The 14,651-nt window shown below is 47.4% G+C and overlaps 1 protein-coding gene across 1 annotated transcript in view; it reads left to right on the top strand.

The window, feature by feature from the left end:
* KCP (kielin cysteine rich BMP regulator) overlaps positions 1-13,705 on the top strand; it is a 338,287-nt gene extending 324,582 nt beyond the window's left edge. Inside the window, exons 53-54 of the mRNA XM_075345388.1 lie at positions 8,652-8,946; positions 9,674-13,705. Coding sequence (XP_075201503.1) covers positions 8,652-8,946; positions 9,674-9,891 — 513 coding nt within the window. The 3' untranslated portion in view covers positions 9,892-13,705. The remainder of the gene's footprint in view (positions 1-8,651; positions 8,947-9,673) is intronic.
* The last annotated feature ends 946 nt before the right edge of the window (positions 13,706-14,651 follow it).

Raw genomic sequence — 14,651 nt, 5'->3', positions numbered from 1 at the left:
CTACTGGATTGCTCTTTCTTCTCAATTCATTGGAAATATCTGTTTTCGGTGAAGACAGATTTTCTCAATATAGTGATAGATGATGTCGCGGGCGGAGGAGGGGACGCCGCGCTCTCCCACTGCTCGGGTCCGGCTGCCGCAGCTGCTGCGGCCTGCTGCTGCTCGGTGGCTCGAGCGACGGGCCGGATCCCGGGGACTCTAGCGGCGCTCCTCGCCCGTGAGTGAAAGGGGGTTTGGGTGTGGGGATTGTTTATTGTCCGTGACGCCACCCACGGTCGTGGTGATTGAGTGTACACCACCGCTGCTCTGGCTGGGGATCCCGGGAGTGATGGTATGGAGCAGCCAGTTGTTGTGTTGCCCCTCCGTGGGTAGGGGTTGGTGATCCCGGGGCCCAGTGATGGAGTTGAGATGGTGGACAGGCGGGCTAGGGGGCCTGTGGAGGTGCAGGGGCGCAGGGGCAGCGCTGGAGGTACTCACTCAGCCAGTAAACACGACACAGTTCTCGGTAAACAAACGGCTGGTTGGACGGGTCCCTCAGACGGCTGCTGTTGTTGTTTCTCCCCTGACCCAGTTTAGTGGGATAAGTCCTTTCTTTCGCCTCAGTGCACCCTCCTCCTGCGTTCCGGCTTCCAGCTGGCTCCCCGGTTCAGTACCGGTGGGCCACCGCCCAGCCCCGGCTACCTACGGTTCCACCAGCTGTCTCCCCGGCTCCCTGCAGACGGCCACTACCGTCTGCCGGACTCTCTGTACGAGGCCCTAGGCTCCAACCTAGGCCCCTGGCTATGTCTGCCTCTCTGCAGACCTTCTCTCTTCCTTCCTAGGACTTGACTGGGCTTGTTTCCTGCCTCAGGCCAGCTCACTCCTGGGTGGGCGCCTCCATCTCCTGACTCCGCCCACCTGGTGTGTCAGTCTGAGCCCGAGGCAGAAAGCAGGTCACTTTGGGGATGTCTGCTGTGAACTGCTGGGGGTGGGGGTGTGTGTGTTGTTACCTGTGTCCCCTGGCTTGTCCAGGGCGACACATTGACACTTGGTGCTTTTAAAATTCTATGGCCAGGGACAGAGGAAGGAGATAGAGACAAAGACATTCTCATGAAATGACAATAAGTATTCTCTACAGAAATGAATGAGCACCAACTGCCATCTCTGATCTCAGAAATGGCAAGGTCTGTATTCAATAAAGACAGATTTTACCCGTGAGTTAAGAATTTTTAAAATAAATGATTAGCTCAGAAGTAAAAAGAAGTGGATTCCTCAGATTAGATATATTGCAAAATTTATTATTTTTACAATTACTATTGCATTATGAAAAAAAAGTAAAACAATGGTTACTCTTGAAACCTGTCATCAGGTGGCCAATATTTCTTATAATAAATAAGTGGTGCTTATTTTATTCCCTCTAATGCTCTGAGCAATCCAGTTTTAGTTTCTGTAAAATTAGCCGTTCAGTTTAAAATATACAGGCTTTTCAATCTAGATCTAACTTTTCTAATCTCTACCAAGGGGACATTGCTCACAGGGTAAGTGAGCAGAGTAGGCCCCACGGGACATGTCTTTAGCCTGCTCTGCATAATTTTCCTGTGAACTCCAATTCTTTGATAGAGACTATAAAAAGGCTCATACCTTTGGAACTATATGCCGAATTTTAAAAAAGAAAAACAAAACAGAATACTCGGGAGCAGTGGGGATAAAATAAGAACAAAAACTGACTTTACCTGGCAAAAAGATGGTTGAATGTGACCATATTTGTACTACATGAAACTCTTATAATCCATGGCTCTGCAGAACGCTACCTTCATATCTTTTTTATATATATACATATATATCTATATATATAATTGCCTTATTCTGTCTGTCTGTCTGTCTGTCTGTCTGTCTATCTGTCTGTCTGTCATGCTCCAAAATTGTGTCCTTATGGTGACACAAAGCTGATTGACCGCTGGGCTCACCATGGCCCCGCCCCCCCACACGGATTGGCCGCTCGCCCAGGCTGCGCCCCCACACGGATTGGCCAGCCGCTCGCCCAGGCTCCGCCCCCCCACAGATTGGCCTCTCGCCCGGCACCCTGCAGGCATTGGCAATTCGGCCACACCACGCCCCGCCCCCTCACACAATGCACGCTAGCTCTGGCCCCGCCCCCCCCCCCGCGCATTCCCCGAACTGACACGGCTGTCACGGAGCCACGACTCCCAGGTGAGTACTGTACTCCCCCCCCCCTTTGGGAGCCCACATCAGCGTACGCCGCCAACCCAGCCGACACTTACCCTTGCATTGCTGGCTTTGCCGCCGTATGCTGGTGTAGGCTCCCGTGCGAGCGGGGGACGGGATACGTTGGTAACAAGCGCATCAAGGTCCTGCAGCGGCGGAAGATCCACACGCACACACATAACAGCACACACACACATACACACACATCAGATCACACTCACTCTCACACACACCTCACACACACCTCACACACACATCACATCGCATCCACACACTCACAGCATCCGGCGATATCGCTTGCTTCTCGGCCTCGATACTGTGCTGCTGTGACCTTCCAGGACCTGACGGAGGATCACATGGCCAGAAGCATGTGGTATCTCCGGATGTTGTGAGTGTGAGCGCGTATGTGCGATTTCGTCAGTGTCTGTGTGTGTGAGTGTATGAGATCGGGTGTGTGTAAGTGTATGCGATCGGGTGTGTGTGAGTGTATGCGATCGGTTGTGTGTGTGAGTGTATGCGATCGGTTGTGTGTGTGAGTTTATGCGATCGGGTTTTTGTGAGTGTCGGCAGAGGAGCACGGCGTGCTGGAGGAGGCTGGGAGCAGAGAGGTTGATCTTGGGGAAGGCTGGGAGGGGGAGGCTGATGCTGGGGGAGACTGGGAGGGGAAGGCTGATGCTGAAGGAGGCTGGGAGGAGAGAGGCTGATCCTGGGGAAGGCTGGGAAGGGGAGGCTGATGCTGAGGGAGGCTGGAAGGAGAGAGGCTGATGCTTGGGGAGCCTGGAAGGGGAGAGGCTGAGGCTGGGAGGAGAGAGGCTGATGCTGGGGAAGGCTGATGCTGAGGGAGGCTGGGACGGGAAAGCTGATGCTGGGGAAGGCTGGGAGGACGGAGGCTGGGAGGAGAGAGGCTGATCCTGGGGAAGGCTGGGAGAGGGAGGCTGATGCTGGGGGAGGCTGGAAGGAGAGAGGGTGATGCTGGGGGAGGCTGGAAGGAGAGAGGCTGATGCTGGGGGAGGCTGATGCTGGGGGAGTCTGGGAGGATGGAGGCTGGGAGGAGAGAGGCTGATCCTGGGGAAGGCTGGGAGAGGGAGGCTGATGCTGGGGGAGGCTGGAAGGAGAGAGGCTGATGCTGGGGGAGGCTGGAAGGAGAGAGGCTGATGCTGGGGGAGGCTGGGAAGAGAGAGAGGCTGGGAGGAGAGAGGCTGATGCTGGGGAAGGTTGGGAGGAGAGAGGCTGATGCTGGGGACAGAGAGGAGAGGCTGATGCTGGGAGGAGAGAGGCTGATGCTGGGATGAGAGAGGCTGATCCTGGGGAAGGCTGGGAGGGGGAGGCTGAGAGAAGAGAGGCTGATGCTGAGGGAGGCTGAGGCTGGGGTAGGCTGGGAGGAGAGAGGCTGATGCTAGGGACAGAAAAGGCTGATGCTGGGAGGAGAGAGGCTGATGCTGTGAGGAGAGAGGCTGATGCTGGGAGGAGAGAGGTTGATGCTGGGAGGAGAGAGGTTGATGCTGGGAGGAGAGAGGTTGATGCTGGGAGGAGAGAGGCTGATGCTGCGGGCAGAGAGGCTGATGCTGCGGGCAGAGAGGCTGATGCTGCGGGCAGAGAGGCTGATGCTGGTGCAGCATGGGGGATGGAACACGATGGGGAGTGCGCAGCATGGGGGATGGAGCACGTTTGGGAGTGCGCAGCATGGCGGATGGACCAGGTTTGGGAGTGCGCAGCATGGAGGATGGAGCACGTTTGGGAGTGCGCAGCATGGCGAATGGACCACGTTTGGGAGTGCGCAGCATGGAGGATGGAGCACGTTTGGGAGTGCGCAGCATGGCGGATGGAGCACGTTTGGGAGTGAGCAGCATGGCGGATGGAGCACGTTTGGGAGTGCGCAGCATGGCGGATGGAGCACGTTTGGGAGTGCGCAGCATGGCGGATGGAGCACGTTTGGGAGTGCGCAGCATGGCGGATGGACCACGTTTGGGAGTGCGCAGCATAGTGGATGGACCACGTTTGGGAGTGCGCAGCATGGCGGATGGACCACGTTTGGGAGTGCGCAGCATGGCGGATGGAGCACGTTTGGGAGTGCGCGGCATGGGGGATGGAGCATGTTTGGGAGTGCGCAGCATGACGGATGGAGCACGTTTGGGAGTGCGCAGCATGGCAGATGGAGCACGTTTGGGAGTGCGCAGCATGCCGGATGGTGCACGATGGGGAGTGCGCAGTATGGCGGATGGAGCACGTTTGGGAGTGCGCAGCATGGCGGATGGAGCACGTTTGGGAGTGCGCAGCATGGCGGATGGAGCACGTTTGGGAGTGCGCAGCATGGCGGGTGGAGCACGTTTAGGAGTGTGCAGCATGGCGGATGGAGCACGTTTGGGAGTGCGCAGCATGGCGGGTGGAGCATGTTTAGGAGTGCGCAGCATGGCGGATGGAGCACGTTTGGGAGTGCGCAGCATGGCGGATGGACCACGTTTGGGAGTGCGCAGCATGGCGGATGGAGCACGTTTGGGAGTGCGCAGCATGGCGGATGGAGCACGTTTGGGAGTGCGCAGCATGGCGGGTGGAGCACGTTTGGGAGTGCGCAGCATGGCGGATGGAGCACGTTTGGGAGTGCGCAGCATGGCGGATGGAGCATGATGGGGGGTGCGCAGCATGGCGGATGGAGCACGTTTGGGAGTGTGCAGCATGGCGGATAGAGCACGATGGGGAGTGCGCAGCATGGCGGATGGAGCATGTTTGGGAGTGCGCAGCATGGGGGATGCAGCACGATGGGGAGTGCGCAGTATGGCGGATGGAGCACGTTTGGGAGTGCGCAGCATGGCGGATGGACCACGTTTGGGAGTGCGCAGCATGGCGGATGGAGCACGTTTGGGAATGCACAGCATGGGGGATGCAGCACGATGGGGAGTGCGCTGCATGGGGGATTGAGCACGATGGGGGGTGCGCAGCATGGGGGATGGAGCACGTTTGGGAGTGCGCAGCATGGCGGATAGAGCACGATGGGGACTGCGCACAATGGCGGATGGAGCACGTTTGGGAGTGCGCAGCATGGGGGATGCAGCACGATGGGGAGTGCGCAGTATGGCGGATGGAGCACGTTTGGGAGTGCGCAGCATGCCGGATGGTGCACGATGGGGAGTGCGCAGTATGGCGGATGGAGCACGTTTGGGAGTGCGCAGTATGGCGGATGGAGCACGTTGGGGAGTGCGCAGCATGGCAGATGGGTAATCCCTTGGGAAACCCCCTCCTGATGCTACCTCCATTTGCATGCATCCTGATATTTTTCTGGCATCTCACCGATAGTGAGTATAGACCAAAGGGACCCTGAAGGCTTGGTGTAGAAGAACTGCCCTGATTTCCCTGGGTTACACTGGTTTTTGGTCATGTCGTCCCAATACAGTAAGATTCTTGTAGCCAGTCATGTTAGGAGATAATACTGCAGCTTGATGTTTATTTAGCATCTTTTACTTACACCTTCTGGATATTTGGAGGCCTAGGCCTTTACCAAAGTGCATATAGTGTTGTAAATTGTATTATTATCTGTGGTATATCCAACTGATCCACTATTCAGGATCAATTTGGTAGCAATGCAATGTGTAGATACTGTTTATAACATGTGTATGGTGCATTAAGGAGAGGTCACGTATATTATATTCATATAATCTCTTGTTATATACATTATATATTATATATATTGTTTCCCAATGTGATAGGTTTAAATGCCATAGGCTTTTTAAGTGTTTTTATTACCTTTTGTGTGTGCCACACTTCCGGTGCGGACATGTGGTTTTTTTGTGTACAATAAAATTAACTCCTTGATTGTTTGACAATGTGGTGATCCCGTATTTGGTATACCTCTTTCCCCTTTTCCTAATTGGTATAGTTTTCTGTATACCTGGAGATCCCACGGGTAGTGCCCTTCCTCCCTTTGTGTTCAGCATGGCGGATGGAGCACGTTTGGGAGTGCGCAGCATGGCGGATGGACCACGTTTGGGAGTGCGCAGCATGGCGGATGGAGCACGTTTGGGAGTGCGCAGCATGGCGGATGGAGCACGTTTGGGAGTGCGCAGCATGGCGGGTGGAGCACGTTTAGGAGTGCGCAGCATGGCGGATGGAGCACGTTTGGGAGTGCGCAGCATGGCGGATGGAGCATGATGGGGGGTGCGCAGCATGGCGGATGGAGCACGTTTGGGAGTGCGCAGCATGGCGGATGGAGCACGTTTGGGAGTGTGCAGCATGGCGGATAGAGCACGATGGGGAGTGCGCAGCATGGCGGATGGAGCACGTTTGGGAGTGCGCAGCATGGGGGATGGACCGCGTTTGGGAATGCGCAGCATGGGGGATGCAGCATGATGGGGAGTGCGCTGCATGGGGGATGGAGCACGATGGGGGGTGCGCAGCATGGGGGATGGAGCACGTTTGGGAGTGCGCAGCATGGCGGATAGAGCACGATGGGGAGTGCGCAGCATGGCGGATGGAGAACGTTTGGGAGTGCGCAGCATGGGGGATGCAGCACGATGGGGAGTGCGCAGTATGGCGGATGGAGCACGTTTGGGAGTGCGCAGCATGGCGGATGGAGCACGTTTGGGAGTGCGCGGCATGGCGGATGGAGCACGTTTGGGAGTGCGCAGCATGGGGGATGCAGCACGATGGGGAGTGCGCTGCATGGGGGATGGAGCACGATGGGGGGTGCGCAGCATGGGGGATGGAGCACGATGGGAGGTGCACACCTCCCCCCAACACACACACACACGCGCACTGCACAACACACACACACTGGGAACCACAAACAACGCCCTACACAGACACCCACACACACAGACAATGCTGCACACACACAACACCCAACACACAAACACCGCAGCACACACAAATATACGCACATACCGCACAACACACACATTGCTCAAAACATACCTCCCCCAAAACACACCACACACACACAAACCGCAGAACACACACACACAACGCTACAGACACACAGCGCTCCACAAACAACGCAACACACGCAACACACATACAACACCGCTCTCACCCCCCGCCACACCCAGAACATGTACAGCGCCCTACACAAACACTTGGTAACTACACACAACAACATCTATATATATATATATATAACAAAAATCATACATGAACTACACAATACGTAAATTCTAGAATACCCGATGCGTAGAATCGGGCCACCTTCTAGTATATATATATCTATATATATATCTATATATATATAGATATATATATATATATATATATATATATAATATATAAAAACACGTTTTTTTATTTATTTATTTATTTATTTATTTTTTTCTTATTTATTTTTTTTACAATATATATACTTTACTTGGCTGTTGCCTAGATTGTAATGTACAGAATCGGTTATTCTAGATTAGTACCTTGTTTTTATATGTTAGGTTTCCCACAGACAACGGTATAAAAATTAAATGCTAGTTTACATTTACTTTTCTTTTTAACACCTTTTTCTATTCCAAAATTTATGAAGTATACTTACTTCTATTGCGTAACCTAACTTTTAAGTTTGGTTTTGTTCCTGTATCTATGTAGTAAACTCGGTACTGTTCCTATGTCTATGTAGTAAGCACAGCTCCGTTACGTTATATTTGTATTGAGCTTGGTTCTGGTAGAGGTACCTATGTAGTAAGCTTGGTTCTGTTCCCACATCTATTTAGCAAGCTCAGTTCTATTTCTCTGTGTATGTAATAAGTTCGGTTTTGGCTCCGTATCTATTTTGTAAGCTTGGTTATGTTCCTGTATGTATTTAAATAAGCTTTGTTCTGTTACCATAACTATGCAGTAAGTTTAGTTTTGTTCCCCATATATATGTAGTAAGCTCGGCTCTGTTACCCTATCAATGTACTAAGTTTGGTTCTGGTACATTATCTATTTAGTAAGCTTACTTTTAGTGCAGTCTCTGTGTAGTAAGCTCAATTCTATTTCCCTATCTATGTAGTAAGCTTGGTTCTGTTCCCATATCGATATTGTAAGCTTGATTCTCAATTCCCTATCTATGTAGTAAGCTTGATTCTGTTCCCCTATCTATACAGTAAGCTTGGTATGTTTTTGTATTTATGTAGAAAGTTTGGTTGTGTTCCCGTATCTATGTGGTAAGCTTGGTTCTGGTGCATTATCTATGTAGTAAGTGTCAGTTCCTTGGTGAAGATGATATTATGTAGAACCTCATGTACTGAATTTGGTATAGTGGACTACTAGATTCGAATTTTTGTTGCTGATGTTCCACATTTGGGACAATCAACTAGTTTTAAGATTATTATGATTTTATATCACTGAACTGATACACCTCCTATTAGTAATGCAAAAAAAATATCAATACTAATATTAAAGATGGACCGCTGCTACTTGTAGGCCAGTGCTTTAAGATTGCCCGCCCCAGGTTAACATTTGCTAGCCCTTGACAACAATTATGCATTTTGTGCTAGGTACAAAGTAATGACTCCGTTAGTGACTGCTGGGATGGACAAGATGTGGATCCTTGCAAGCAGGCTGGTTATCGTGCCAGAAAAGAAGCCAATAGCCGCTGTAAATTGCTGAAGTCCAGTGTGTTTGAGCCATGTCACAAAGTGGTTCTTCCTGAGATGTTCTTCGCCTCATGTGTTTATGACTTATGCGCTTGTGGGGCTGGAGATGAGTGCCTCTGTGACGCTTTGGAAGCTTATGCATCAGAGTGCCGAGAAGCCGGCGTTATTCTACAATGGAGATCTCCAGCATTATGTGGTAATTACACTTTTACATACCTATTACAAATAATATCTCCGAATATGAAGCAGTAAAGAATAAGATCTGTTTTAGTACAGTTGAATTTCTTCATTTGATCGGTATTGATATCCTTAATGTCACTAAGGCAGTTGTGAGGGTGCTGTCAGCCTGAGAAATGAATAGAAAGAGGTAGTCTTGATGGTAAAGCTGCTTTGAATTTGTTTTAACTTTTACTTAAAATGTAAAGAATAGATGAGCTGTATTAATGGGGTAATAGCCTGTAACAAGTACTGATTTTCGTAAAGATTTAGCTAATCAGCTACCGTTAAAGCAGTGATTCTTTAGAGGTCATCCAGAAGTACGACATCGATGACCTAACCTTGGGATAGGCTATTAGTATTAGATCAAATGGTCGTTGACACCTTGCACCATCATGATCAGCTATTATTCGATTTGGTGGGCACCAGAATTTTGCATTATATGGAAAATCTCAAGGCAATGAATTATGGTGCATCCCCAAGAGAACAAAAAACTACAGGGCTAGCTAATGGGTAATATCTTCTCAACTGTTACCACCAAAACCATGAATTGTTTTGATCAGCCTTGTATTTCCCACCATATTAACTGTTCACATTAGCTTATCAGTGGAGTACAAGGCTACATATTAAATATACTTCTAAAGATAATTCAAAGTAATTGTATATTATAATAACCATATCATTTGTAATCATTTATTCTCTTACAGCTGTTGGCTGTCCATACGATAGAGGTTATGTGTTTGATGAATGCGGTCCTCCCTGCCCCAAGACTTGTTTTAACAAAGATGTTCCACTTGGCGTCTTGGAGTCTCACTGCTTTAAACCATGTGTTCCTGGCTGTCAATGCCCTGCCGGGCTCGTAGAACATGAGTCTCACTGCATCCCTCCAGAATCATGTCCAAAGATCATTCATGGCAACCTGTAAGTTCAAGAAGAAGACATTTCAGAAGTCATTACAAACCAATATTCTTGTTTATCTCTGTGGAATACAATCTTTTTGAGAATTTTCAGCATGCGTATGTGACACGGCATTCAAATTTTTAGGTAAATGATTGACTATCACGTAATGGTCGCCTCATATCCCATGCTATATTGCGCACTTTCCTGTTCATCAGATTTCTGATTTCTTAGAAAAAACAGACAAATAAAAGTTCCAGAAAAATGGGTGAAATGCCCCACTGGCACATTTATATCAATTCTGTAAGAACTATTACCATGGCAATGTGACAGAAAGAATCTAGAGGATCCATCATTTTAGGGAGTTCTTTCCACCAGAAGACATATTGGATGGACAATTCTATTATTTTTCAAAAGGCACAATATATACAGTACATGTTTAATCGAGATGGATGAATGTCTGACTTCCCATGTGTGATGCAGCAGGTGATATTAAGCTCGGTGCATAGTATGATTCAACTGAATAGAAACCAAAAGTGGAAATTGGGAGAATTTGAGCAATTATTGTACATTGGACTATAATTTGCACAAAATATGCTACCAACTTTGGAGAGGAGAAATGTGGGGAAACAGTGGCTAGGTCAAGCTGGAGTTAGAACCAGGGGTGTTTTCAGCTACCATTTTCCAGTATTTGCCCCTTTCTCAACCTTCACTTTGCTGGTTCAGCATATCATGGAGCTTTTAAACATTCAAGATAGTTATCACTTGTTTTAGGAGAATAATCCCAATGATTTTAGACATATTAAAAGGGAACACAGTAAATGTATACCTTCCTTTTTCCATCTGATTGAAATAACTTGTTAATGCGTTGGTAACCCAATAACTACATATACAGTACAGACCAAAAGTTTGGACACACCTTCTCATTCAAAGAGTTATCTTTATTTTCATGACTCTGAAAATTGAAGATTCACATTGAAGGCATCAAAACTATGAATTAAAACATGTGGAATGAAATACTTAAAAAAGTGTGAAACAACTGAAAATATGTCTTATATTCTAGGTTCTTCAAAGTAGCCACCTTTTGCTTTCATTACTACTTTGCACACTCTTGGCATTCTCTTGATGACCTTCAAGAGGTAGTCACCGGAAATGGTTTTCCAACAGTCTTGAAGGAGTTCCTAGAGATGCTTAGCACTTGTTGGCCCTTTTGCCTTCACTCTGCGGTCCAGCTCACCCCAAACCATATCGATTAGGATCAGGTCTGGTGACTGTGGAGACCAGATCATTTGGCATAGCACCCCATCACTCTCCTTCGTAGTCAAATAGCCCTTACACAGCCAGGAGGTGTGTTTGGGGTCATTGTCCTGTTGAAAAATAAATGATGGTCCAACTAAACGCAAACCAGATGGAATAGCACGCCGCTGCAAGATGCTGTGGTAGGCATGCTGGTTCTGTATGCCTTCAATTTTGAATAAATCACCAACAGCGTCACCAGCAAAGTGCCCCCACACCAGCACACCTCCTCCTCCATGCTTCACGGTGGGAACCATCATCTTTTTAGACTCACTTGTAACAGGGTTGGTGCCTCAGGATTGGAGAATTGCTGATGTGGTACCGATATTTAAGAAAGGTAAGAGGGTAGATCCAGGCAACTACCGTCCAGTAAGCCTGACATCAGTAGTATGCAAAGTTTTTGAGGGCATTTTAAGGGATGACATGCAAAAATATATTGCAGAAAATAATATGATAACTGACAAACAGCATGGATTCATGAAAGATAAGTCGTGTCTAACCAACCTGTTGGGGTTCTATGAGGGGGTAAGTTCAAACCTGGATATTGGTAATGCAGCTGATGTGATTTATTTGGACTTTGCAAAGCAATTTGATACTGTACCACATAATAGCCTTATACTAAAGCTCCAGAAGCAAGGACTAGGGGACACAATATGCAACTGGGTAAGGAATTGGCTAAAAGATAGGAAACAAAGAGTAGTCATAAATGGTACATTCTCTAAATGGGCTATAGTCAGCAGTGGGGTGCCGCAGGGATCTGTGCTTGGACCGATTCTTTTTACTCTCTTTATTAATGACCTTGTGGATGGGATTGATAGTACCGTGTCAGTCTTTGCCGATGACACCAAACTATGTAGGATATTAAAAACTGACCTGGATAGTACAATATTACAAAAAGATCTGGATAAGATGTCAGAATGGGCAGATACTTGGCAAATGAGATTTAATGTTGATAAATGTAAAGTAATGCACCTAGGACGGAGTAATCCTATAGCTGCGTATACATTAAATGGAAGTAAACTCGGGACTACAGAACAGGAGAAGGACTTGGGTATTCTCATTACAAATAAGCTGAGCAGCAGCACTCAATGTCAAGCAGCAGCTGCAAAAGCAAACAAGATTTTAGGGTGTATAAAAAGAGAGATTAGATCAAGTGATCCCAACGTATTGTTACCCCTCTATAAATCACTTGTAAGGCCACATCTGGAATACGGGATCCAGTTTTGGGCTCCACATTTTAAAAAGGACATTCAGAAGTTAGAGTCAGTTCAAAGGCGGGCAACTAGACTATTACAAGGAATGGAAGGCCTCCCATATGATGACAGGTTGAAAAAGTTAGATATGTTTAGCTTAGAAAAAAGATGTCTCAGAGGAGATCTCATTTATATGTATAAATACATGTGTGGTCAATATAAAGGACTGGCACATGACTTATTTCTTCCGAAAACAATACTAAGGACCAGGGGGCACTCACTGCGAGTGGAAGAAAAGCGATTCCGACACCTAAATAGGAAAGGGTTCTTTACAGTTAGAGCGGTCAGACTGTGGAATACACTACCACAAGAGGTAGTAATGGCAGATACTATAACAGCTTTTAAAAAAGGGCTGGATGATTTCCTCAGTACACACAACATTGTTGGTTATAAATGACTTAGTGACTAAATGTAGAACTGGTGGAGGAAGGTTGAACTAGATGGACCTAGGTCTTTTTTCAACCTAAGTAACTATGTAACTATGTAACCAGGCATGTAGAGTCCATCCGTTCACCTTTTCTACAAAGACATGGTGGTTGGATCCAAAGATCTCAAATTTGGACTCATCAGACCAAAGCACATATTTCCACTGGTCTAATGTCCATTCCTTGTGTTCTTTAGCCCAAACAAGACTCTTCTGCTTGTTGCCTGTCCTTAGCAGTGGTTTCCTAGCAGATATTTTACCATGAAGGCCTGCTGCACAAAGTCTCCTCTGAACAGTTGTTCTAGAGATGAGAAGGCGTGTCCAAACGTTTGGTCTGTACTGTATGCCTAGCAAGTAATTGCTTGGCACCTTTACACATAGCTAAGGCTTGGGTTCACACCACATTTTGCCATTATGTTTGCTCCAGTCGTATGCAACCTTATGACTATAGAGATGTATACATCTATTGTTGATTCCCTTTACAATCATATTTACAGTACCTGTGCTTTTTATTATGGTTGAGACAAAAGAAAAAATAAAAGGAAATCAGGCTACAGAGATGTAAAATAAATGTCAGAACTTGAACCACAAATGTGGTGTGAACAGAGGCTTACAAGGACTGAAGCCTTTAGTGCACCCACCAAGTACTGGCCTTGTGATTGAGAAATCCTGTGAGAGGACATGGGCTGGGGTTTGCTGCTCACTGTTTTCTTGTAACGTTGTGAACCACTGTTTTATACATATAGATTTGTATATTTATACATTCACTTTTTTCTTACTGTATCTATCCGAAGAACAAGCCATGTCCCGATCTATATTTATTGTTCTGTATTCCATAATTAATAAAGATCCTTTCAGTTCTGTTTTTATCATGTGTTACTATTGTTTTCTGTTATTACTGCTGATAATAGATGTCTCATTCAGAAGTTCGTTATTCTCGTATGTTTATATCACTGATAGAACACATATACAGTACATTGTCCTTTTTTGTTCCTTGTTTGCAGACCAATTGTCTGATAAAAAATGGACGTCTTTAATTGTGGCAGATTGGTGGATCAAACTTGCCCATTCAAATGAATGTGCCCAAGATAAAAAAAAAAAAACAGATCTGAGGGTTATCCGTGTGTTGTTGTTTTTTACTGAGCAGTTGATAGAACCTTCCATAAAACTTTATATGTTTTTTTTTCTCATGGAAATTAATCCAGCACCTTCAAAATAAGATTATTTTTCTCTGTCGCTTTATTGGGGGGGACAGTAAACGATGAAGGTATGCTGCTGCCCCTAGAATGCTGATACTATGCAAGAATCGTTAGCTCCTCCTCAGTAGTATACACCCACTAACTGGCACGGAGATGATCAGGTTTAGCTTACTGTCAATAAGAGGCAGACACAGGGCTGCACTTAAGCTGGGTTCACACATAGTGACAGCGACAACGATGTCGCTGTTACGTCACCATTTTCTGTGATGAAACAGTGACCTAGTAAGTCGCTGTTATGATCGCTGCTTAGCTGTCAAACACAGCAGACGCAGCAGCGATCATAACGACACGCGTCGCTGTAGAAGCCATTCTGCACTTGGTAACTAAGGTAAATATCGGGTAACCATTACCCGATATTTACCTTGGTTACCAGCGCTGGCTCCCTGCTCTCCTAGCAGGGAACACATCGGGTTAATTACCCGATGTGTACTCCGGCTCCGGCTACGTGTGCAGGGAGCCAGCGCTAAGCGGTGTGCTCTCACGCTGCCAGTGCCGGCTCCCTGCTCAGTAGCTGGAGTACACATTGGGTAATTAACCCGATGTGTACTCCAGCTAC

Source organism: Anomaloglossus baeobatrachus, chromosome 4, assembly GCF_048569485.1.
Source record: "Anomaloglossus baeobatrachus isolate aAnoBae1 chromosome 4, aAnoBae1.hap1, whole genome shotgun sequence".
In the NCBI taxonomy this organism is placed as follows: domain Eukaryota; kingdom Metazoa; phylum Chordata; class Amphibia; order Anura; family Aromobatidae; genus Anomaloglossus; species Anomaloglossus baeobatrachus.
Note: the sequence above shows the minus strand (reverse complement) of the source record. Positions and strands in the feature narration are given on the sequence as shown.